At 42.3% G+C, this 24,512-nt stretch overlaps 1 protein-coding gene across 2 annotated transcripts in view; it reads right to left on the reverse strand.

Annotated features, from left to right (window-relative positions):
- Positions 1-24,512, reverse strand: part of DDX21 (DExD-box helicase 21) — a 156,898-nt gene that overhangs the window by 63,323 nt on the left and 69,063 nt on the right. For both annotated transcript variants that reach the window (XM_029609157.1, XM_029609156.1), the window contains exons 8-12: positions 14,320-14,469; positions 5,621-5,782; positions 5,146-5,265; positions 4,250-4,323; positions 2,026-2,185 (exon numbers count right to left, since the gene is read on the reverse strand). In XM_029609157.1, coding sequence (XP_029465017.1) covers positions 2,026-2,185; positions 4,250-4,323; positions 5,146-5,265; positions 5,621-5,782; positions 14,320-14,469 — 666 coding nt within the window. The remainder of the gene's footprint in view (positions 1-2,025; positions 2,186-4,249; positions 4,324-5,145; positions 5,266-5,620; positions 5,783-14,319; positions 14,470-24,512) is intronic.

Below are 24,512 nucleotides of genomic sequence, written 5' to 3' on the forward strand. Positions count from 1 at the left end.
TATTGAGATGGTGGTGGATGCCTGGAAGAGTTTATCAACAGAAGTAGTGGTAACCAAAGTCATGACAAACTTAAAAAGAGCTTGGGACAGAGACAGAGCACAGTGTTAAAGAGCTGATGTGGAGTACAAGATGGAAGAAATGAAAGGAGAACATATTTTGGATCATTGTAGGAAATGGGTTGCGAGATCAAGTGGGCAAATAAGTAGTGCTGATGATTTAGGCAATGGGAATTTATGTGCTCATCTAACCAAAGTGGTAGAACACCATACAGAGAGTTCAGTCTGTTCAAAGTTGATTGTTCAACTGGTCTTTATCTACCATTACTTACTAAATAGGGACAATTACATAAGTACCTAAGATTTGCCATACTGGGTCAGACCAAAGGTCCATCAAGCCCAGAATCCTATTTCCAGCAGTGGCCAAGCCAGGTCACAAGTACCTGACAGAATCCCAAGGGGTTGATAGATTCCAAGTTTCTTATCCCAAGAATAAGCAGTGGATTTCTACAACTCCACCTTAATGGTTTATGGACTTTTCCTCCAGGAACTTGTCCAAGCCTTTTTTTAAATGCAGCTACACTAATAGCTTTCACCACATCCTTTGGCAGAGCTTAATTATGTGTTGAGTAAAAAAATATTTTCTCTTAGTTTTAAATGTATCACCTAGTAACCTCATTGTGTGTCCCCTAGACTTTGTATTCTTTGAAAGAGTAAAAAGATTCACAATTACCTAATTCCACTCCACTCGTTATTTTATAGACCTCTATCATATCTCCCCTCAGCCGACTCTTCTCCAAAGTCCTAACCTCTTCAGCCTTTCCTCATAGGGAATCGTTCCATCCCCTTTATCATTTTGGTCGCCCTTCTCTGTACCTTTTCTAATTCTGCTATATCTTTGAGATGTGGTGACCCGAAATGCACACAATACTCAAGATGAGATTGCTTCATGGAGTGATACAGAGGCATTATGATATTCTCTGTTTTATTCTCCTTTCCTTATAATTTCTAGCATTGTTTGCTTTCTTGGCTGCAGCTGACACCGAGCAGCTTTCAATATGTTATCAACAATGATGCCTAGATCCTTTTCCTGAATAATGGCTGTAGTGTAGAATTTTGCATTGTGTGGCTATAATTTGGGTTGCTCTTCCTTAAGTGCATCACTTGTCCACATTTCATTTGCATGCCCAGTCTTCCAGTTTTGCAAGGTCTTTTGTGCAATTTCTCACAAACCTCTTGTAATTTAACAACTATGAATAATTTTGTGTGATCTGCAGAATTGATCACCTCAATCATTATTCCCATTTTCAGGTCATTTATAAATATATTAAAAAGCAGTGGTCCCAGAATAGATCCCTGGGTACTATTCACCTTCCTCCATTGGAAACGTTTACCATTTAGCCCTACTCTCTTTTTTTTTTTTTTTATCTTTTAACCAGTTCACAATTCACAATAGGATACTGCCTGTGTACCATGACTTTTTAATTTCCCTAGAAGTCTCATCAGGGACTTTGTCAAATGCTTCCTGGAAATCCAGATACATGATCTCAACTGGCTCAGCTTTATCCATATGTTTATTCACGCCCTCAAAAAAAAATGTAGCAGATTGGTGAGGATAAGGAAAGTTCTGCACATACCATTCCCATGTCTAAAATGAATGGATCTGGCTTTAGCAGTAGTTTGAAGTTTCAAAACAGATCACTTATCAAGGAACAGTCATAGTCCAATTTATCCCAACCCAAACATAATATGGAATCTGAGGCAAGGACATAATATTCATATTTCTATTTTTTTATTTATTTAGATTTGTATATTCCGCTTTTCGCACTTTTTTCAGCACTTCAAAGCAGATAACATTCAGGTACCGTAGGTATTTAAGATAAAGAAGACTGAGAGCTATTCAAAGGCCTCCACCGATTAGCACATAGCCTTACCCACAAGCCTGAACACAGAAGGAATAAAATGCAAGAAAAAAGTGCTTTCATTTAGTTTAGTTAAAGTGCCACAGAAGGACCCATCAACCCTTACCGCATCAGAGTTGAGCAAGGATCGCTGTTCTAAAGAAGTGGCTCCTGAGATGTGAGCTAGTGCTGCTGCCAGTGCTTCCACGGCCCCCTTTTCCTCGATCAGGTGCTCTGCGGACTTCTTAAAATGTTCAATGGCAGCTGGAGGCACAGAGTCCAAATATCTACACAATAAAAACACAACATGTAGGAGCAATGTTAGTGGGGAGGCACAGACGTGTGTCTGTGAGCACGGGGGGGGTGGGCATTGTCGGTGGTGTGGGATCAGCACTGGGCTTATCAGTCACCCTTCATTTGTGATGGTATTCTCTTGTTCCCCTTTTTTTGGGGTAGGGATTTACATCACAAAGTGCTTTATAATGGAGGAAGATTGTGTTCCTTTTCTGAGATGACACCTAGTTCTGCTCTCCACAGGGAGTTTCTATGGATAAGGAGGAGGAGGGTTTTTTTTCTATAACTGAAGTTGCACCATTTTTATTGGGGTTCTCTCCCGTTCTATACAGATTTCGGTTAACGATGGACCACAAACTTCCTTCCCATTTAGGAAAATTGGTTGAATGATGATACTGAATAATTTTAATAGCAGTTTTATCACATGACGGGGTGGTATTTGAAATTAGCATACACATCTTGGGCAGTCTCTCCCACATACCTAACCACAAGCCTCTCTCTCACACACAAGATCCCTCTCTTAACACATACAAACACAGCCTTCCACTCTCACATATACATCCAACAGACATACACACAATCAAGTCAAAGTCCCTTTCCCCCCCCCATCACCTGCTTGATTTCACGTGATCATCTATCTACCCCCTTGCACTTTCTCCATCTCCCTCTTTTTCCCAGGTTTTTATCTAGCCCTTATATTCATCAACCCCTCCACATTCTTCTGACCCTCCGTTTATCTTTCTAAATTCCCTTCTCCCCTCGCAAGTTTGCTTTTCTTCCCATCCAGACTGATCTTTCCTTTCCCACTACTGAACTATGGTAGATAGAATTCTAATGCAGGTGAACAGCATGGGGATGGAGTGAGAGCTCATACTTAGTCCCTGAAATTGCTCCTCGTCCCCCTACACAAGCTACCTTTCTAAAAGAGAAGCTTGCGGAAGAAGCAACCAAGAAGACTAGGCGTGAATGTTCCCACTCTGCTCTGCTTGCTAGTGCATTCTGCCTGGTGCTACTGCAGAAGGGTGCGTGTATATATGCAGAGGGGCAGCGTATGTGTGTGTGGGGGGTGTCTCCGACCTTGTAGGAGCATGTTAGTGGGGAGGCACAGACGTGTGTCTGTGAGCACGGGGGGCATGGTTTATCAGCTGTGTGCGAGTGGGACTGGGAGTAGGTATGTGTGTGTGTGTGAGGAGGGTAGTAGTGGGGTTTGAAGTTGTGAGGATTGTGTGAACATGCCCTCTTTCCCCCTCTTTCTCACACCCCCCTTTCCCACCCTTCTCTGGCATTCCTTACTCACACTCCCAAATTCAATCCTCTCCTCCTCACTCCCTTCCCATCCTTTCCTCCTCCCCCCACCACCACCCTTGGGCTGCCTCCGAATGCTGGTGAGACCCGGGTAACCCTCATTTCTTTCCTTTCAATCTCCTACTTCCAATTCCCCCTCTTGTTCGGGCTAATGGTGGAGCCTGGGAAAATGCCACCAGCCCTGCCGCCACCACCTCTCCTTTCTTTCTTTTCCACTGGGGGGGGCCTGGGAAACCCCACTAACCTTCCAGCTCTGCGGTGCTGTCCCACTGCTCCTGCCTTGCTACCTGAAACCTATGGTGGCAGCCCCTCCCCCCAACAGCTCCAAGTGAGATTCGCTATGTGTTTGCATAAGCAGACGCACAACAATGCTCACCTGGAGCCCTAGAATTTTTTTTTTTTTAATAGAGAGATGCAGACAAATAAGTTTAGAAAACTATTTTTATAATGTAATTATGAAGGATAGAAATGTTTGCTAATGTGCTTCAGAATTTTTTTTATTCTTGCCACAGAATCTATCCCTCAGCTGTTGCAGGAAAAAGTGTAGACCTTTTGCATCCTGTTTGATCTTGCGGGGACTGGAGGGCAGGGGACCCATCAGCACCAAAAGTGCCTAGGGTTGGCAAAAAAAAAAAACCCAAAAACTATCTCTGTCCCTGGTTTGCACCCAAGTTTTCCAAATAACTTTCCACCTCTGCCCTTGCCCGGGGTAGTTTGCTGTATAATGTGGTAGGGATAAGTATTGCCTTTACCTGATAGCATCTTTGCTGGAAGCTTTAATTATTTCTGACGCGGTTGGAACACCAACACGTTTAAATGTAATTCCCTGAAAGGAAAAGAAAAACTCGGAATATTATATAAACTAGCAGAAATATCCTTTGTTTGCCTGGGTTAGAGTACCCACCTAAGAGTCCACATTATAGGGGAGAATGTAACAATTTTTACTGATTATAGACACTTGGTATTCAACATTAGGGCTGAAGGCCTCCCTTCCTCCTTACAGGAGCCACAGAAGGCCTTTTTCTCTCTCTGCCTGCCCAAAGGATGGGCGGGGAGACCTGCTTGGCAAGAAGAGCCAAGGAAAGGGCTATTTATACACATGAAGCAGCTCAGACTTGGCCACTGCTGGGCATATTTTGCTCAAAAAATGTAAAAGGTATGCTGCAAGTGCATTTTTATATTATGGTGAGCTTCAATCTCACTGGCTTTTATTATTCAAGCAATCTGAATAATAAAATCCAGTTTGCCCCATGCCCCACCCTCCCAGGTGGTGGCGAGGTAGTAATGACAGTCCCTCAGGCAAACTCCCCCCTGAAGATAGGGGGCAATAGACAAACCTTCATCTGCTGGAATCAGAGAAATACTGAAGGGACGCAGAGGGCGCACCAAGTTGTGAGAGGGCGCCCTTCAAGCTTTTCTCTGACTCCATCTGCTGGAAGTGGGACACAACCCACTGTCTGGACTGATCTGGGTACGTACAGGGAATGGTGGTTTTGTTGTACTGTAAAAATAAAGCTCTTTAGTAAATACCACGAACAGCCTGCCCTAATGCACATAAAAAAATGTGCATTAATATATTTTAGTATATAGACCTCAGATTTGTACACACACAGAATACAAAAAAAAAAAAAAAAAGTAGATGAGTTACCGCTCTCTGTTCCACATATCTTAGCTGATCTATTTCTTTACGCTGATAAAAGCAGATGCAGATCCCAGTGCGTCCAGCCCGACCAGTCCGTCCAGAGCGATGGATATAAGACTCCACATCCTGAAAGAAAGTTAAATGTTTTTTCCTTAGCAAGATCTATCACAGGCCACTCACACCCACTGGATCCTATTATGAGCCACCCCTTCTTGCTTCTCAAGGGATCCATTATAACTGCTTCCAATCCCCCTCTAGAAAGCTCATCATAGATCATCTGGTTCTCAGAATCTCTCTCAAGTCACTCCCATCTCTGGATTCTATCACAGTGGACACATTCACAGCCAAAAAAAACCTGTTGTGTACTACAGGTTATTTTCTAATTTTTTTTTTATTGTTAGGGGAGGATATAGCTCACCCCTCAAACAAATGTGTTGAACTAATGAGAGTTGTTGACTTAAAAATCAGCACTCTGAAGTACCTTTGGTGGTGAGCACTGTACGACCAGATCAACCTCCGGAATATCCAGGCCACGTGCAGCCACGTTAGTTGCAACCAGGACTTCAAAAGAGCCATTTCTAAAACCTTTCAATGTGACCTCTCTTTGTTTCTGTGGAATGTCGCCATGCAAAGACTGGGCATCCTGCAACAAGATCAGCAGCAGAATTACTCTTCACAAGGTATCTTGGTTAAAAAGCCATTTCCTACACATAGCAAGAAACATCTTAAAATCGCTAGCAGTTTCAAATACTGAAAAAGAAATGGATTACTGCAATATGTCAGCATGGAGAGGTATCCCATCGTAGCTACTCAGTTTAAGCCGAGACCTATGTTGACTTGATGTTACTAAAACCTATTTCATTTAAAGAGTATTACGTATTTTTCTATGCTGATTTGTTTAGCTTTTCACCTTTAGAGAAACACCATTAAGTGCATGCTTTGCACTGATTTTCAAAGAAAAAGTAAGCGGATGTGCTCTCTTTAAAAATGAGCGTATGGTGCACATGCTGGCACTGCCTGCACACGTTAAGCTTGCTCTTTGTACGTGTGGCTGAGTGGGGTAACACTACGTGTACTTCAGTTTCCACCCCTCAAACCTAAACATGCCTCTTGAGAATGCCTCTTCGCAGTCCTACTAAAAGCATGCGTCCTTTGGATACCTGTACATGCTTTTACCTGGGTTGAAGAGAGTCATATTTGCTAACCTTTTCTACCCATGTGGATAGCTATTTGTCTTCCTTTACAAATCCCAAAAAGAACAAGTTAATGCTCCCCTGAACTGCTCCATAAATATGCCCCACAGGTAAAAGCACAGCACCATCCTGATTCAAATGTTAAATTTGATTCTTGGCCTGGAAACTTGAAAACAGTAGAGACACATCAGAAGTTGGTCTTGCAGAAGAGGAATCTGCCACTGGCTTTATTTCCCAGCATTTTTCATAAGCAAGTTTGTAAGATGTGTGACCAATACAGCTCTGTTCAGCAAGACTACAAGAACTTGAGCATTCCAGCATTTATGGGTCTCCCCTGAGGCAAGTATTGCTGAAACAATCGACTGGTGTCTGACAGTGGACAAAAAAAACAAAAAAACCCCAAATCCCAGGCATTTCTCAGGCCAAGCTGAGCTTCAAGAGTAAGTTTAGAGATCTAGATGCTGTGTTATTCCACCTGAGTGAGAAATTCCTTTTCAGAGAATGATCAAATTGCTATTTCTTTTCCCTCATCTCTCATGTTCTGGAGATTTTCCTTCTCTTAGGCTGAACTTCAGACCATGCATGGTCCGCACAGGATTCTCTGGACTTTTGTTACTTATTTCCCTCAATAAGGGTCTTCAGGATCTCCAGGCAAGCAAAATTGCTTACCTTGTAATGGGTGTTATCCCAGGACAGCAGGATGTAGTCCTCACATATGGGTGACGTCAGTAACGGAGCCCTAGCGCGGGAAATCTGTCAAAGTTTCTAGAAACTTTTGACTGGCCCTGTGAGGCCACTGAGCATGCCCAGCATGCCATGATATTCTCTGCCACAGGTGTCTCTCTTCAGTCTCGCATGCAGCAATAAGCTTTAGCAAAAAATAAAATAATAAAAGGTATGAGCCCCAACTCCGCGGGGTGGCGGGTGGGTTCTGTGAGGACTACATCCTGCTGTCCTGGGATAACACCTATTACAAGGTAAGCAATTTTGCTTTATCCCAGGACAAGCAGGATGCTAGTCCTCACATATGGGTGATTAGCAAGCTAGAGGCTGAGTCATTTTGTAGTGAAGTAACACTGAAGTATTGTTGAAAATGAGTCAGCCGAAGATCACAGCAGATTGGATGTAGAAGGAGTTGGGATTAAACTGGAAACAAGTTCTTTAAGACAGATTGTCCATAGGCTGAATTCTTGTCGTCCTTGCTTGTCCAAACAGTAATGAGCTGCAAAGGTGTGAAGAGAACTCCATGTTGCTACTTTACATATGTCAAGAATTGGCACTGAACGATAGTGTGCTACTGAGGTTCACATTGCCCTTACTGAATGTGCCTTTACTCGCCCTTGGAGAGGAAGGCCTGCTTTTTCGTAGCAAAACTGCATGCAATCTGCTAGCCAATTGGATATAGTATGTTTACCCACTGCTTTTCCTGGTTTGTTTGGATCATAAGATACAAAAAGTTGAGTGGATTTTCTGTGGACCGCAGTGCGCTTTATATAAAATGCTAGCGCACGCTTACAGTCCAAGGTATGTAAGGCTGTCTCTCCTGGATGGGAATGAGGCCTTGGAAAGAATGTGGGTAAAACTATGGATTGGTACAAGTGGAATTCCGTTACTATTTTGGGAAGGAATTTTGGATGAGTACGGAGAACCACTCTGTCATGTAGGAACTTTGTATAGGGTGAGTACGTGACAAGTGCTTGTAACTCACTAACCCTTCTAGCTGATGTAATGGCTATGAGGAAGATAGTCTTCCATATGAGAAATTTAAAATCACATGAATCTATGGGTTCAAAAGGGGAACGCATGAGTCTTGTTGAGACCAGATTCAGGTCCCATTCTATGACTGGTGGCCGAATTGGTGCTTTTAGATGTGTTAAACCTCTCATAAACCTACTGACAAGAGGTTGAGTGAAAATAGGTGCATCTCCTACCTTGTCATGGTAGGCTGAGATTGCACTTAAATGTACCCTTACGGACGAAGTCTGGAGACCAGAGTCTGAAAGGTGGTATAAGTACTCTAGTAGAGAAGTAGTGGAGCAAGCAAAAGGGTCAATTTATTTCTGCCTATACCACAAAGTAAACAGTTTCCATTTCAAAGAATAGTTCTTATGTGTGGAAGGTTTACGTGAAGCTAGAAGCACTTGAGATACCGTGGTTGGAAGATTGAGTGGTTGTAAGATCAAGCTTTCAACATCCATGCTGTCAGGGATAGGGATTGAAGGTTGGGATGGCGCAACCGACCCTGATCCTGAGTTATTAGAGTGGGAGCTACTCCCAGACGAATTGGATCCCTGATCGAGAGGTCTAGAAGTGTGGGAAACCATACTTGTCGAGGCCAATATGGGGCTATGAGTATCATGGACCCTTTGTCCTGTTGTAGCTTCACTAGAGTTTTGGTTATGAGCGGTATTGGAGGATACACGTATAGAAAGCCTGAGTTCCAAGGACGAGCAAAGGCGTTCTTGGCTGGCTGGTTCTTCTGTTTGTGTAGAAAACAGAATATGTCCACTTTGTGATTCAGATGTGACGGAAAGAGGTCTATTGTCAGTTGACCCCAACGTTGAAAGATCCTGGTAACTACTGAGGGATCTAGGGACCATTTGTGTGGTTGGAATTGACGACTGAGGCGATCCGCTAGTACATTTTGATTGCCTGCCAGATAAGTGGCCCGGAGAAACATTGAGTGTGTTAGGGCCCAGGCCCAAATCTGTGCAGCTTCTTCACAAAGGAGATACGAGCCCGTACCTCCCTGTTTGTTGATGTACCACATGGCTACTGTGTTGTCCGTTTGGATTAGAACAGTCTTGTGTGAAAGGCAGTCCTTGAACGCATGTAGCGCATAACGTATAGCTCGAAGCTCTAGGAAATTTATTTGAAATGTTGCTTCAAGTGTTGTCCAAGTCCCTTGTGTTTGGAGATTGTCTATGTGAGCTCCCCAACCCAAGGTGGATGCATCTGTAGTTAACGTTATCTGTGGGACTGGTTGCTGAAAAGGTAGGCCCTTGCGCAAGTTGTCCATGTTTGTCCACCAAAGTAGAAATGATCTTAGTTGGTGGGTCACTTGAATTGGATAATGTAGTGGTTGAATGGTTTGGATCCATTGTGATCTTTTTTTTTTTTTTTTAATTCTTTATTTATCACTTTTCACTATATAATACACATTTCCCATTACATAGTTGCTGAAATGACAATGTATGGTTAATGCAATATATTTAACACTTACTAATAAGTAAAACACATTTAACCACCACATTATTTTTATCAATCATAGTGGAGGGTTATTATTCAAACACTTAGGAGCATTTATCAAGAAACAAATTTTTAAAGATAATTTGCATATCCTATACCTTTTCTTTCATTATATTAACTAGAAAGTGGGGTTGAGGTCGGCACTCTAGCTTGATCCAAGAACATTTTTAATTGGTCAGGAACAAAAAATATATATGTATTCTCTTGTTTTTGTATTATACATTTACACGGATAGCGTAGTAAATAGGAATAACCTAACGAAATTACCTCCTGACGAAATGCCAAGAAAGCTTTGCGTCTCAACTGAGTAGAGGGAGCTAAATCAGGGAAAATTTTAATACATTTTTCATAGTAGGTAATTGGATATTTGCTAAAGTATTTTTTCATTATAATATTAATATCTGTGGTGGCATAAAAGGTGACCAACAAGGTTCCCCAACTTATTATATTTGCTGTGGAGTCCTCCAAAAAATTAGTGAGGTCTCCTTGGAAATTTTCTACTCTAGGCAATTCATTTCTCATGGGGAGAAAGTAACAGTTATTAATAGTAGGAGACCGCTCTAAGGTAAACCCTAATTGTTCAACAAAAAATTTCTTTAAAGATATTATGGGTTCTTCCCCAACAATTCTGGGGAAATTTAAAAATCTTAAGTTGAACCTTTTTGTGTTATTTTCCAACATCTCTATTCTCCTACTAATGGCAGCCCTATCTTTCACCACAGCAGCATTAAACTCTAATACTTTTTTTCCCTGATCTTCCAAACATTTTACTCTTTCATTGGTATCTTTTATCTGCTTTTGTGTCTCTAGGTGTTCCTGTTCATATTTCCCATTAAGTACATCCATTTTCCTTTCCAAATCTTTAATATTGGTCGACATGCCTGCCATCAAATCCCATAACGTTTCTAGTGTCACTAGTGCTGGGCGGGTTAATGAGCCTGATAACTGGGTATTTGGCATAGTAATTTTCCCCTCCATTTCTGGAGTTACCACTGACAAACTTTCATTGCCCCCTGTAGCAAGTAAGGGGGTAACTAAGGTGTCTTTTTTACCATTTGAACTATAAATGCGGGGTTCTCTGTTTCCTTTTACTCAGTTACCAATACAAAACAGTCTCTGATCCCATGACCTCCCAATTTCCTGAGAAGTCTCATGAGGGACTCTGTTAAATGCATTCTGAAAATCCAAGTACACTACATCTATCAGATTTGCATACAATGGAGGTATTGCATACAATGGAGGTAATGCATGCAAATCTCTCTCATGCATATTCATTGTGGATATCCTGAAAACCATGCCCATTTGTGGCTCTCCAGGACCAGAGTTGCCCACCCTTGTACTATAATCAACCTTTATCCACATCCTCAAAAAGAAATCTAGCAAATTGGTAAGGCAAGATCTTCCCTTTGCTAAAAACATGTTGACTTTCTCCCGTTAAACCATGTCTATTTATGTGGTAATTTTGTTTTTAAGAATAACTTCTACCATTTTCCCGGCCCAGATATCGGTCTCACTGGTCTAGTTTCCCCAATAACCCTTGGAGTCCTCTTTAAAAACTTGTATCACAATGGCCCATCCTCCGTCTTCTGGTACCAAATATTTTGCAAATCACCAGAAACAGGTCTGCAATTTCCTCTCCCATAATGAACCTATACAGCAGTAATTCTCAATCTTATTTATATGTCACGGAACAGCCAGCACTGGGTTCATTTTGTCATGGTGCACCATCACCTTCCCTTCCCCCACCCATCTGGCAACACCATTTTCTCTATCTTTCTTTCCCACCTCACCCCCTGACATCAGCACCATCTTCTTTTCCCTCTTCTCCATTAGCACTATTTTCCCTCCTACCTCCCTGGCATCACCACTTTCCACAACCTTCCCTCCCACCCCTCCCCTTGGCATCACTTTTACTCCCCCTTCCCACCCACCACCCAGGATAGCCTCCAACCAACAAGAGGAATCCAGCGAGCAGTGCTTGCTACCTGCTGCCGCCTCCTCTCCTCTGAAGTCAGAACTGTGTGGGCCAGCCGGTCTCACGAGACTGGGGCCCCCTACACGGTTCTAACTTCAAAACAAAACTGGCAGAGTAGGTGGTGGTAGCAGCAGCAGCCACATGTAAGGTATGCTACTCGCCGACTCCTCCTGCCAATAGGATGGGGAAAGCAGCAGCTGTGACCTGTCCCTGTCTTCCCCCTAGAGGCAGCCAAGATTTCAAGATACACCTGAGGTTCCCCCATGGTACGCTAGTGTGCTGCAGCATGCTGATTGAGAAACTCTTCTATAGAGGTCTGCCACAATACTGCTGGTGTTCTGAGGTCCTTCATCCTAGATTTCTAATACTGGAACGCCTCTGTTTTCTAAATCATCTTGTCTCTCTTTACTAGGATCTTGATTCTTTAAAGAAAGTTCACACTCATGTCTATTTTCTCCCCAGTATTTATTTCATCTTGCATCACTTTATCTTTTGATTCCTTAAAACAGACTTGGAGAAACAACCACTGCTTTAGATAGGTCAGACCTAATTAGCTCGAGCCCTACCATTACAGAGACAATCACTTTTCTTCCTTCTTTGAAAGTAAAGAAGCAAAAGGGTGGATATACTCTATATGATGAGCCTCCCCACCTCAAATGAGCAAAATGATGTAATAATAAATTGTGTGACCAACATAACAGGCATCAAGAAATGGTTTTCACATAATCTTTTCTCCATTTTATGCTTAATCATCTTATAACTTTTTTTTTTTTTTAGAAAAGATTGTTGTTGCAGATAAAATATAGAAAGTTCAAAACAATGTCAGTTATATCTAGATTAATATCAAGGTAAGATTTATCTCATTCTTGATGTACTGATCGCTGCCCTGTTACAATTTTTATAATAAAATTTCTAGTGCACCTTGTTCTTGAGGGTGTTGTCTATGAATACAATAAACTGTATCCCCCAACACGAGGCACTGCGCGTGATTAATGACATCTTAAAACACCCAACCGCAGCAACACAGGGTCCCCACAGAGTTTACTTTCACTATGGCAGAAATAGCTCTCTCTAAGAATTACTTCTGGTTTGGTTTGATGTTACTTTCTTTAAACAAATTCACAGCACTGCCTGGGGACTACCATGGCTCCAGATCTGGCCAATTTAAATATGGCAACTTTTGAAGAGAGCATTTTATTCACTGCGCCAGTATCTGAACATGTACATCTTTGGGTTCATTATATAGACATTTCTTTTCCTGTGGAAATCTTATGAGTTTTATTACATGGTTAAACATCAAAGATAGGAATTTAGTCTTTCCAATGGCGTATTATTTTTATACCTTCTCTTAGTTGGATATTACAATCATGAAAGAGGATACTGTGTTACGAACAACTATATATATATTTAAATGTTGGCCATTCCTACAGAAGTAATCCATCTTTTTCACAGGCACAATTCATAGCATATACAAGACGGAGGAGCATTCATGATTTATTGGTACACACTTATTTGCCGATTCAGAATTGTTCTGAGGCAGAAGGGCCAATTGGACATTGAACCTGGAGTAATGACCACATGTGTGAACAGGCGATTATAGGTCCATACTGAAATGGTGTAGATACTGGAAGGACATCAGCCTGCCTTAGAAAATTGTCTGAACCTAATAGAAAGAACCGAAGCCTGCCTTATCAACCTGACTGTACGAATAGGGAAGAACAGAACAAGAAAGAAAACTACTTTTTTTTTTGTTGTTTTAACTAATAGACGAAACCAATTGATCTAGACAGTGGCAGTGCCAAGGAACCAAAAGAACCTGTAATTCAGGGAATAAATTTGCCAAGACCAGGACCGCAGGTTATGCCTCTCAATCTGCTGGAATCAGAGAAAATACTGAGGGATCACAGGTGGCACACCGGTATATCTAGGGGGTGCTTTTCAGCTTTTCTCTGACTCCATCTGCTGGAGGGAAGGCATAACCCAGCAGTCTGGACTGATCCTGGTACGTACAGGGAATGGATTTTTCACTGCAATACAGTACATCCACATGGTATAAGTAATGAAATAGATTGGTGCTCGCTGACTTGAATGAAATATCCAATTTAAATACTTGAGAGGTAGGTGGTAACAGTATGGCATCAATGCCTGTGACACTTGACACACGATGAATGGCGAATGGCTGGAAAAAAGCCGAGTGTGCGCATATAGTTTCTACAGAACAAAATACATTCTATTTGAATAATACAATTTATGTTATTCATAAATAAAGTGACTGCACCCTGAAGAAGAACAAGGTTGTTCGAAACACTGAACCATGTCAGGGTAAAGTGGGCACACTCTATATTTATTATAAACATTGAAACATGGCGGCGATCAGTACATCAAGAATGAGAAGTCTTACCTTGATATCAATGACATTGACATTGTAATCCCAATGTTTTTCTACTACAGCAATGTTACTGTTTACACAGTTTCCAGTAGATGAGCTACGCCTATCTCTATACAGACCTTCTGACATTAGCAAGTTGCACCCATAGGCAATATGTGTAACTGTTTCCAGTTTCATTTTACAGGATCTACATATGTATTTCTGTAATGGCTGTGACCCATCTTCCCCATAATCTCCAAGAGCCCCTATACGTTGGCACAACAGAATCACAATAGGCAGGACCACGCCTTCAACACAAATCAATTAACTGTGTGAGCAGCATTAAAATGCTTTAATATTTTTACAGCTGTGCTTGCCAACACAAGTATACCCACCTGCTTTATAGCAGAATGGAGAGAGAGCTCATTGGCTTCCTTCTTTGTTTCGCAGAAGATAATGGTCCTCCCGTGACTCCCACTGTAGACTTGAATGACATCACCGATGACTGCTGCTCTCTGAGACCAATGGCATGCTATAGCCAGGTGCTGGAAGAAAGAAGTTCAAAGATCTCACTTGAAAAGGTGTATCTATTGTTTCTAGCATTTTAGAATGATGATGCAAAACAGACCTTTCAGTGTTTCAGAACTCTCATGAAGCAGGGAGTCTGATGTCATACAAGGAAATATTTCTTCATACAAAAGGGGGTATACCGCCTGCACAGAGTGGCAGTTAAAAATCAGTGTCACATCGGCCACCTTCCAGTCTTCAGGAACCATGGCTATTTTAAATGATGGGATACAGATAACTACCGTAGTAACACATTAGCATTTTCATGTTTTAGTTCTTTTAGAAATTTGGGGTGGATGCCATCCGGTCCTGGTGATTTGCTACTCTTTAGTTTGTTAATTTGATCTATTACATCCTCCATTGTTACAGATACTTGTTTTAGTTGCTCAGAATCTTAACTATTAAAGAATAGTTCAGGTGTATGTTCCCAATATCCTCCTCCATAAAGACAGAAGCAAAATATTAATTTATTTTTTCTATTTCCTTGCCCTCCCTGAGCACCCCTTTTGCCCCTTGGTCATCCAGCTGTCCAACTAACTCTCTCACAGAGTTTTTGCTTCAAATATACTTCAAGATTTTATTATTAGTTTTTTCCCTCACTGGCAAGCTTTTTCTCAAAGTCTCTCTTGGCCTAACTACTGTTTTACATCTAACTTGCTATTATTTATGTTCTTGCCTCTCTTCATTATTTGGTTCTGCTTTCCATTTTTTGAACAATGCGGCATGGCTTTCTTCTTCCCGAGCAACCCACTGCATATCATTTCCTGTTCCGGGCCACAGGGGCAGGTGCGACAAAAAAGAAAAGGCCAGCCGCAATTGCCAGCCTCCACTAACACTGTTGCCGTTCCTATCCGAGCCCGAGCAGCAACAGCAGCAGTGGAAGATTGTCAGTCTCTCGCTCGGTGAAGGAAGAGGAGGAAAGAACAGCGGGAGACCAGTAGCACACGACACTCCTGCCAGTGCTTGGTGACACACTGGTGTGTCGCGACACACCGGTTGAGAATCGCTGCCCTAGAGGAAAGGTGGGATAGGGGAGATAAGATAGACATTTAAATACCTCCAAGGTTTCCACGTACAGGGCCTTTTTCAATGGAAAGGAGGCTCCAGAATGAGGGTTCATGGGATGAGGAGGAAAGAAGTAGACTCAGGAGTAATTAAAAAAAATATTTATTTATAGAGAATGTGGTAGAAACATGGATCAGACTTCCAGTGGATGTGCTGGAGACAAGGACATTATATGAATTCAAAAAGCATAGGATAAGCACAGAGAATCTCTGAGGGAGTGGTAGATATTTTGGAGCTGAGTAGCTGCTGTGAATGGGTAGACTAGAGAGACCATATGATCTTTTTCTGCAGTCACTTTTCTGTTTTTTTGGTTTGTTTTTTTTTTTTTTTTTTTTTTTATTTGTAATACATATAGGGGCAGATTTTAAATACTTGCGCGAGCGCGTACTTTTGTTCGCGCAGCAGGCGCAAACAAAAGTACGCTGGATTTTATAAGATACGCGCGTAACCGCGCGTATCTTATAAAATCCGGGGTCGGCGCGCGCAAGGGGGTGCACATTTGTGCAACCTGCGCGCGCCAAGCCCAGCGCGCGCTGCCTGTTCCCTCCGAGGCCGCTCCGATTTCAGAGCGGCCTCGGAGGGAACTTTCCTTCGCCCTCCCCCCACCTAACCCCCCCCTTAACTTTGCGCGCATCGGCCGGCTGCCCCGCTCCGTGGTCCAGTCCCAGGGGCTGTTCCGGAGGCCGCGGCCACGCCCCCGGGCCGAAACCACGCCCATGTCGTCGCCCCCGAAACGCCACGCCCCGCCCCCTAAACGCCGCGCCATCCCGCCACGCCCCCGCCACGCCCCTGACAGGAAGCCCCGGGACTTACGCGCGTCGGCGGCCTATGCAAAATAGGCGCGCGAGGGCCCTGCGCGCGTAAATCTGGAAGAATTTACGTGCGCGGGCCTTTTAAAATCCACCCCATATTGTATAAAAACATAGCATAAAATACACACAATCATTAAGAGACATTAAATGTACAAATATCGTGAAGAACTTTCCAATAACAATAATAGTAATCAGATCCTCACAACTTAAAACTCAATATGCTTATAAAATGATGCTATGTTTATTGTGGTTAATGTCTAAAAACAACAAAATATGTATAATTTTTCCATGTAATATTTTATGTATAAAATTCTCCATTCCCTCCTCGCCAGGTCACCACTTCGTATTGAAACAGATAATAGAGATAATATATGATAAACATAAAAAAATAAAATAAAGTATACAACCTCGGTTTTTGTACTCCTTCTTGTGTGTCACTGTTAATAATATACCAGGTCCGTACTGTACTGAAGAGCTGCATCAAATCCAAAGATTAGCTTTATGTCCCAAGAGAGGTGTGTCCCTGGGCTCGCAACCATAGTGTCATAGGCTCCCATATATTTTTAAATGCCTTTATGTTGTCATGTTTTATAGCAGTAAGCCGAGCCATATGGTAATGATTATATAATCCTAAATCGCCTCATAGAAATAGGCACCGCTGGTTCCAGTCCTTCCTCAACAAGAGACACTATAAGGTCAGAATTGGCAATGAAGAATCCACTCCCGTATACCTCACCCGAGGAGTCCCTCAAGGGTCATCGCTCTCCCCTACACTCTTCAACATTTACCTCCTTCCCCCTCTGCCAATTTCTCTCTAATCTAGGCCTTACCCGCTACATATATGCAGATGATGTCCAAATCCTCATCCCCGAGTCCATTACCAATGCGCTTAAGACCTGGGACCTCTATCTCAACTCGATTAACCTACTCCTTACCAACTTCAATCTTGCTCTCAACCCAGCAAAAACAAAACTTCTCATTATCTCCCCTGATTAAAACCATCCCTCCACCCCCACCCCCAACTACATCGACCGCCTAACAAGTAAAGGACCTTGGCGTCACCCTGGATTATCAGTGGAACCTAAAAAAATTTATTAACACTACTATAAAAGATGGCTTCTTTAAACTGCAAGTGCTGAAGAAATTAAAACCCCTCCTACACTTCAACGACTTCCGGGCTGTCCTCCAAACCACACTGTTCTCAAAAATAGATTACTGCAACTCCCTCCTTCTGGGCCTCCCTAAGAACACCACTAAACCTCTACAAATGCTCCAGAACACAGCAGCCAGAATCCTCACCAATACCCAAAAAATGGATCACATTACGCCCATCCTCAAAGACCTACACTGACTCCCTATCCACTTCAGAATAATCCACAAGAGCCTCAGTATCATCCACAAGTCCCTGCACAACCATCACTCGCACTGTCTAAATGGCGCTCTGCATTACAGTACATCTAACAGACCCACCAGGTCCGCCTACAAAGGATCCATCCACACACCATCTCCCAAGCTATTCCACCTCACATCCACCAAGGAACGGGCCTTCTCCTTAGCGGGCCCTAAATTATGGAACTCCATGCCCCCAGATCTATGCCTGGAACATTATACTCAAACTTTAAAAAAAAAAACAAACTAAAAACCTGGCTGTTTAAACAAGCTTTCTCTTAGACTTCCTTAGCCACACCCCAAGATGAAGCCTCATCCTCCTCTCCCCTCCCCCACCTCAATTCCCTCCCCTCATCATGCATATAATTTCCCTCTCGCTCGCCATCCTTTTACTCCCTCCCTCGGAAATGCTACTGATCCTGTCTTTCACCCTCTGCTACTTAACCACGGCATTTATATGGATAACTCTTGTATTATCCTAGGCATGTATATATATAATCCTTGTATATAATCCTTGACTGACAAGCCTGTGTGTATAAACCTGGGTATATAATCCCTATGTTATATAACCACTGTATAAAAAATCCAATGTATACTGAAACCAACACTCAAATTAACCTCCTTCACCCTCTAAGTAACCAACTAAATATGGCCCTTAGCAACCTTGGGCAAGTCACTTTACCCTCCATTGCCTCAGGTACAAAACTTAGATTGTAAGTCCACTGGGGATAGGGAAACACTTATAGTACCTGAATGTAAACCGATGTGATATCTCTGATTGAATGTCGGTATATAAAAATTATAAATAAATAAATCTATGGAGGACTACTGCCAAAGGTGGCATGTCTGGCGATTTCCAAGCATTAGCTAATTCCCCCCTAGCTGCCACAAAGACTTGTATACAGAATTTACTTGCATGTTTGGAAGGCTTGTCTAATGGTACATTGAGTAAAAAACATTTAGGATCCATAGTGCCAATTCCCATAACCACACTTGCCAGCCAATCATAAATCCCTTTCCAAAACAAGGCCGCTTTTGGACATTGCCACCAAATATGTAAGTATGTGGCTGTGTTTCCACAGGCCCTCCAACACCAACTGGAGATAGCAGGGATCATTCTATGAAGTTTGTCTGGCGTCAAATGCCACCTATATAAACTCCGGTCCATCTATCCCACTGTACATATGTTTTGAGTTTGTACTTTATTTTAGCTAATCGTGTTTTTTATTGTAGTCCATTTGTCTCCCTGTAAGTTCTTTTCAACTTGTTCCAATGTATTCCGCCCTAGAGGCGACAGTTCAGTTCCATGTTAACCGGTGCGATATGTATTGTATACAGGAACATCGGTATATAAAAATTAAAAATAAATAAATAAATATAGAATTTTAAAACATTGTTCTTGTATATTGGCGGCAATTGACACTTTGGATATCTGGAAGAATATTAAGTTCCATTCTTCATGTCCTAATTCCTCCCCCAGTTCTCTTTGCCAAACCTGTATATGGGCTGCAGAATAAGGAGTGTGATTATTCAGCAATTTCTATATTTTGGAAATAATACCCTTCATTTTACCTGAGTGCTCACAATAATTTTCAAAAAGTGTTTTTGCGGAATGAACCTTATTAGCTTGTAGTAGCATAAGTACAAAATGACGAACATGAGCAAAGGCTATTATTTGTCTGAGACCAGGAGGCCCAGGTAGATGCAGCGCCTCATATTCGCGGATAGTGGTCCCAATAATAACATGTCCAAAAGTGAGAATCCCCTGCTCTTCCCAAGTGGCAAATTGAGGATTACCTATGCCCCCCCGAAAGGTGGCATTATGAAATAAGCGAGACATATGATGGTAATCAGAGGGCCCTACTAATTTAGCCTTCCAGATCTTCCACAACCTTAAGGTAGTACTCAAGGCTGATGTCAGATATGCTAATGGTTTCCAAGTGGATTTGGGTTGCCACGGGATTGCTTGTAGAGGCATAGGACCCACCTGCACCTGTTCCAAATGTACCCATTGTTTGATATCAACCTTATTATATAAATCTACTAGGAATTGTAATTGTGCCGCGGCATAATACCAAATTATATTTGGTGCCCCCAAGCCCCCTGCTAGTTTAGGCAGAAATAAAGATGTTCTGGCCACCCTAGGCAGTCTCTTCCACCAGATAAATCCATAAATTTTTGTTTGCCATTGTTTTAAAATGGCGCTAGATAGAAAAATTGGTATAGTGGAGAAGAAGTAAAGCAATCTGGGTAAAACAACCATTTTAATAATCGCTAGCCTCCCCATCCAGGAAAAATACTCCCTAGACCAGTTGTGCAGATCTTTATCTATCTTTTTCCAAAGCGGGGTGTAATCAAGGGAATATAATTGAGAATTATGCGAGCCAATTTGAACCCCCAAGTATTTAAGAGAAGTTTTTGCCAAGCGAAAGGGAAATGCCTTGGTGATGTTCATAACAGTCAAGTTCCGTCTTTTCTAGGTTCACCTTGAACCCCGACACCCGATGAAAACGCTCCAAAGCACTCATAACACCCTTCAGTGAAACCTCAGGGTTGGTCAGTGTGAAAAGAATGTCATCCGCAAATAACGAAAGTTTAAAATGCAGATGCTCAAGCTGCACTCCAGTAATAGTTCCCGTCCGTCGGACCGTCAGTGCAAAAGGTTCTAGAAAGAATGCAAAAAGCATGGGCGAAAGGGGGCAGTGCTGGCGTATACCCCGTAGTATATCAAGCAGTGGGCCATATCCACCATTAACTTTCACTCTAGCCTGCAATCACTCGTATAGTTTATGAATCCAATTTTGGAAAAACACACCAAAATGCATTTTATCAAGTACCTGAAACAGAAAAGGCCAGTGCACAAGGTCAAAAGCCTTCTCTGCGTCAATGACAAGGAGTGCTGCAGGTATCTGTTGATGGTGGACCCAATCTATCAAATCTATGTTATTGCTGGCCATGCGAGAGGGTATGAACCCTACCTGATTATGCACTAATGTGGGAATAATGCCTTTTAACTGTTCTGCCAAGATTCACGCTAAAATCTTAAGATCTAGATTGATGAGCGAGACTGGACGATATGACCCACAGTGATTTGGATCCCTGCCTGGTTTAGCCAAGACTGTAATACCCGTTACATTGGCGTGGTTAGCCAATGAGTCCGTGCCCCTAAGAGAGTTAAGCATCTCAGTAAGCGGTTCTGCCACTACATGAGACAACTTTTTAAGGTAGCAGCCGGTCAGACCATCCAATCCCAGGGCCTTACCCGGTTTCAGGGCTTTAATCGCCTGTTGCACCTCAGATAATAGAACAGGGCCGTCTAAATAAGCTGCTTGTTCTGCTGTAATAGTCTGCAAGGGTAAGTCCCTGAAATAGTTATCTATCTTGCTTCCTACAATGTCCTCCTCTCTACTATATAATTGACCATAGAATTCGGTAAAGCATTTTCTAATCCCCTCAGATGAAGTAATGAGGTTTCCCCCACTATCTTTTATATTAGTAATACTATTTTGAGCACGGACCGCTTTTAAACGTCTGGCAAACGACCAGCCTTTTTACCCCCTTCATAATACTGTTGCTTAGTTAATTCCAATTGAAAAGCTAGTGCGTCGTCATCCAACGCCTTAACTGCATCCCTAACTATTTATTTTCTGTAAGAGCGTAGGGCCTTGGGTCTGCATGTGCTGCATTGTAAGCTGAGAGAGTTCCGCTGTAAGTATTTTCCTTCTTGCAAAAGGATGCACGCGAGATAAGGATATCCCGAGCGACTGCCTTGGAGCATTCCCATACGGTCCAGGGAGGGGTTGAATCATTAGCGTGATTTTGAAAGTATTTTGTCAAATTTGTACCCAGGGATTGGACAAATCCGGAGTCTTTAAGAAGTCCTTCGTTTAACCGCCAGAACTTTTGGCCCTGATCTTGTGTATTAAGATGCAATTGAATCCAGATGGGGAAGTGATCGGACCATCCAATGGGTTCAATTCCAGCATCGGTCACCCGATTTTGAGTTTGTGAGTCTATTAAAAAATAGTCCAGCCTAGAATATAATTGGTGGGCATGGGAGAAATAAGTATAACTTCTAGAATGCGGATTCCGTTGCCTCCATACGTCTCCTAGTTGCCATTGCGAGATAGAAACATAGAAATGACGGCAGAAGCCACGGATATCATTTTTAAGCTGGGTAGAGGCCTCCGCCCATTCAGGGCTTCCCCCAATGATGAGTTCAGCTCCCTGCTGTAGCAGCTCTCCCCCGGTGTCCACGGCTTGCTCGGGCCCTGCCTCGTGGTCGCTTCCTAGCTCATGCGGCAGTTTGCTGAACTGAAACTGCTTCAGATCCAGCGTTTTCCTCCTTGCTGCCATAGCTAAAGGTGCCTGACCGTGGTTTACAACAGAATCGCTGGTTTTTAAGTAAAATCGCTTACTTTTGAGGGTGTATTGCTATGAAAAATGTCGTCTCGGGAGCAGAGCATTTCCTCTATGTGGCCATCTTCCTTGCCGGCGAAAGAGCGCCCCCCCCACCCTTTTCTATGTTTTTATATCCTTTACTATGTTAAAAAGGAGACTGATGCATGGAACAGCCTCCCAATGCACCTGGCAAAGCAAACAAAGGGCCCTATTTACTAAGTATTTTTCCCATTGACACAAAATAGATAAGAGTTAAAAAGGCCTGAATGTAATCATCTTTGAAAGTGTCTGACAAGTAGAATATAAATAAAAAATAAATAAATAAGGAATAGGACAAGCACAGAGGATCCTTCAAGGTGGATAAGTGAGGGTAAAACCAGAAATTAAATAAAGGCTAAAGATGTTAGGGCTGTTTAGCTTGGAGAAGAGATGGCTGAGGGGGGGATATGATAGAGGTCTTTAAAATCATGAGAGCTCTAGAACGGGTAGATGTGAATTGGTTATTTACTCTTTCGGATAATAGAAGGACTAGGGGGCATTCCATGAAATTAGCAAGCAGCATATTTAAAACTAATCAGAGAAAATTATTTTTCACTCAGCGCACAATTAAACTCTGGAATTTGTTGCCACAGGATGTGGTTAGTGCAGTTAGTATAGCTGTGTTTAAAAAAGATTTGAATAAGTTCTTGGAGGAGAAGTCCATTACCAGCTATTAATCACGTTGACTTAGAAAATAACCATTATTTACTAGTTATCAGTAGCATGGGATCTACTTAGTGTTTGGGTACTTGCCAAGTACTTGTAGCCTGGATTGGCCACTGTTGGAAACAGGATGCTGGGCTTGATGGACTCTTGGTCTGACCTAGTATGGCAATTTCTTATGTCCTTAAGGCCTTCAGTATTACAGCAGGTATGGAAAGAGGACAGCTTAAATGGACCTTTTTGAATAAAATACTTTCTTATCATTGATTGTTTTGTGAGCTGTGCATTGGCCTTTAATAAAGATATAGCACATTTCCCTGAAGCAGGCAGAAGTTGCCGAAACATTGTCAATGCCGGGAAGGCATAAACACCGAGTACTTTGCAGAGAGTGGATTTATACTGAAAAAGATAAGTGTTTGTGGTTTGAAAATTAAAAGATATATGTATACAAGATAAGTAATGATAAAGCCTTCTATTAAAAAACTCTTTTTTGAATGGATAAGAAATAAAGATTAAAAGTGTCACCTGTCGGCAGAAATAAGTAAATGACATGAAAATATCGTGCTCAGTAATATGATGCTGGTTGAAGCCCATTGTGGGCAAGAGCTTTGGATTATATGTACGAGTACTTTTTTCTTTTTTTTTTTTTTTTTTTTTTTTTTAATGTTTATCTAGTACTTATTCCCTAAATAGGGTTGGTTTCTTTGGTTGGTTTTTTGTTTTTTTATTTTGGGCATTTGCTCCTTGTATTTTTTGGATAGAGTCCTTAATTGCTGCCATTTTTCAAGATGTAATAAATGAAAATTTGTAAAGGCTGGGAAGTTTAACTGGAACATTTAACTACACAAAATTTTCATTCAGATGTTGCTTTTACAAGTCTTATTTTGCAAAGTATCTAAATCAGCGTAGATGTCAAAAGTCATAATCAACTTCAATTCTACTGGAGTCTATTAAGTGAAGACACTATTGTTCCATCTGATAAGGACATTTAAAATGATTTCAAGAACATAATGGGACTTAGGATAACACTAAATACTATACTCAGCTTGCTGAAGGATAAAATATGACTGAATCAACTCCAGCAAGCGAAAGAGAGGATGCAGTCATCAGCCGGTATCCAGAAGAGGAACACTTAGCCCACGCAGCCTATCCGGGAAAAAGTTTGAGAGCAGCAGATCAGCAAAGTGAGTTGATTCCAGCTCTGCTTCCCCCTGAGGAACACTTCTCCCACCAAGGCTGAGGACAGTGAGTTTCCTATCCAGGAAAGAGGGAGAGGACAGCAGAGTGGGTCAATTCAGATATTTCTTCCCCTCTCCATTCCCCCCTTCCCCTGCAGCGCACAGGTCGATTTGGGCACCCCAAACCCAACTCTCTCTGGAGGACAGCTTGCTGCCAACACGGCCAACTCTAGCCGCTCTCCCCAGAGGAGAGCATGTTGCTAACACAGTGGAGTTCTGCCCCCAAGAAAGTGGATCAGAGCAGCCTGGCTGTGGCCAGATCACTGTTGTACTGGGAGAGCAGAAAGGAAGTTGCTAGTGATACACGGCTAGCCACTGGCTTCTCTCTCTCTACTTGACAATGGAGGGAAGTGGAAATAGGAAACCCTCCCTAACCCTGGGATTGGGGGAGGAGCTAGAGAAAGGGGGATCCTG

Source organism: Rhinatrema bivittatum, chromosome 7, assembly GCF_901001135.1.
Source record: "Rhinatrema bivittatum chromosome 7, aRhiBiv1.1, whole genome shotgun sequence".
NCBI classification, from domain to species: Eukaryota; Metazoa; Chordata; class Amphibia; order Gymnophiona; family Rhinatrematidae; genus Rhinatrema; species Rhinatrema bivittatum.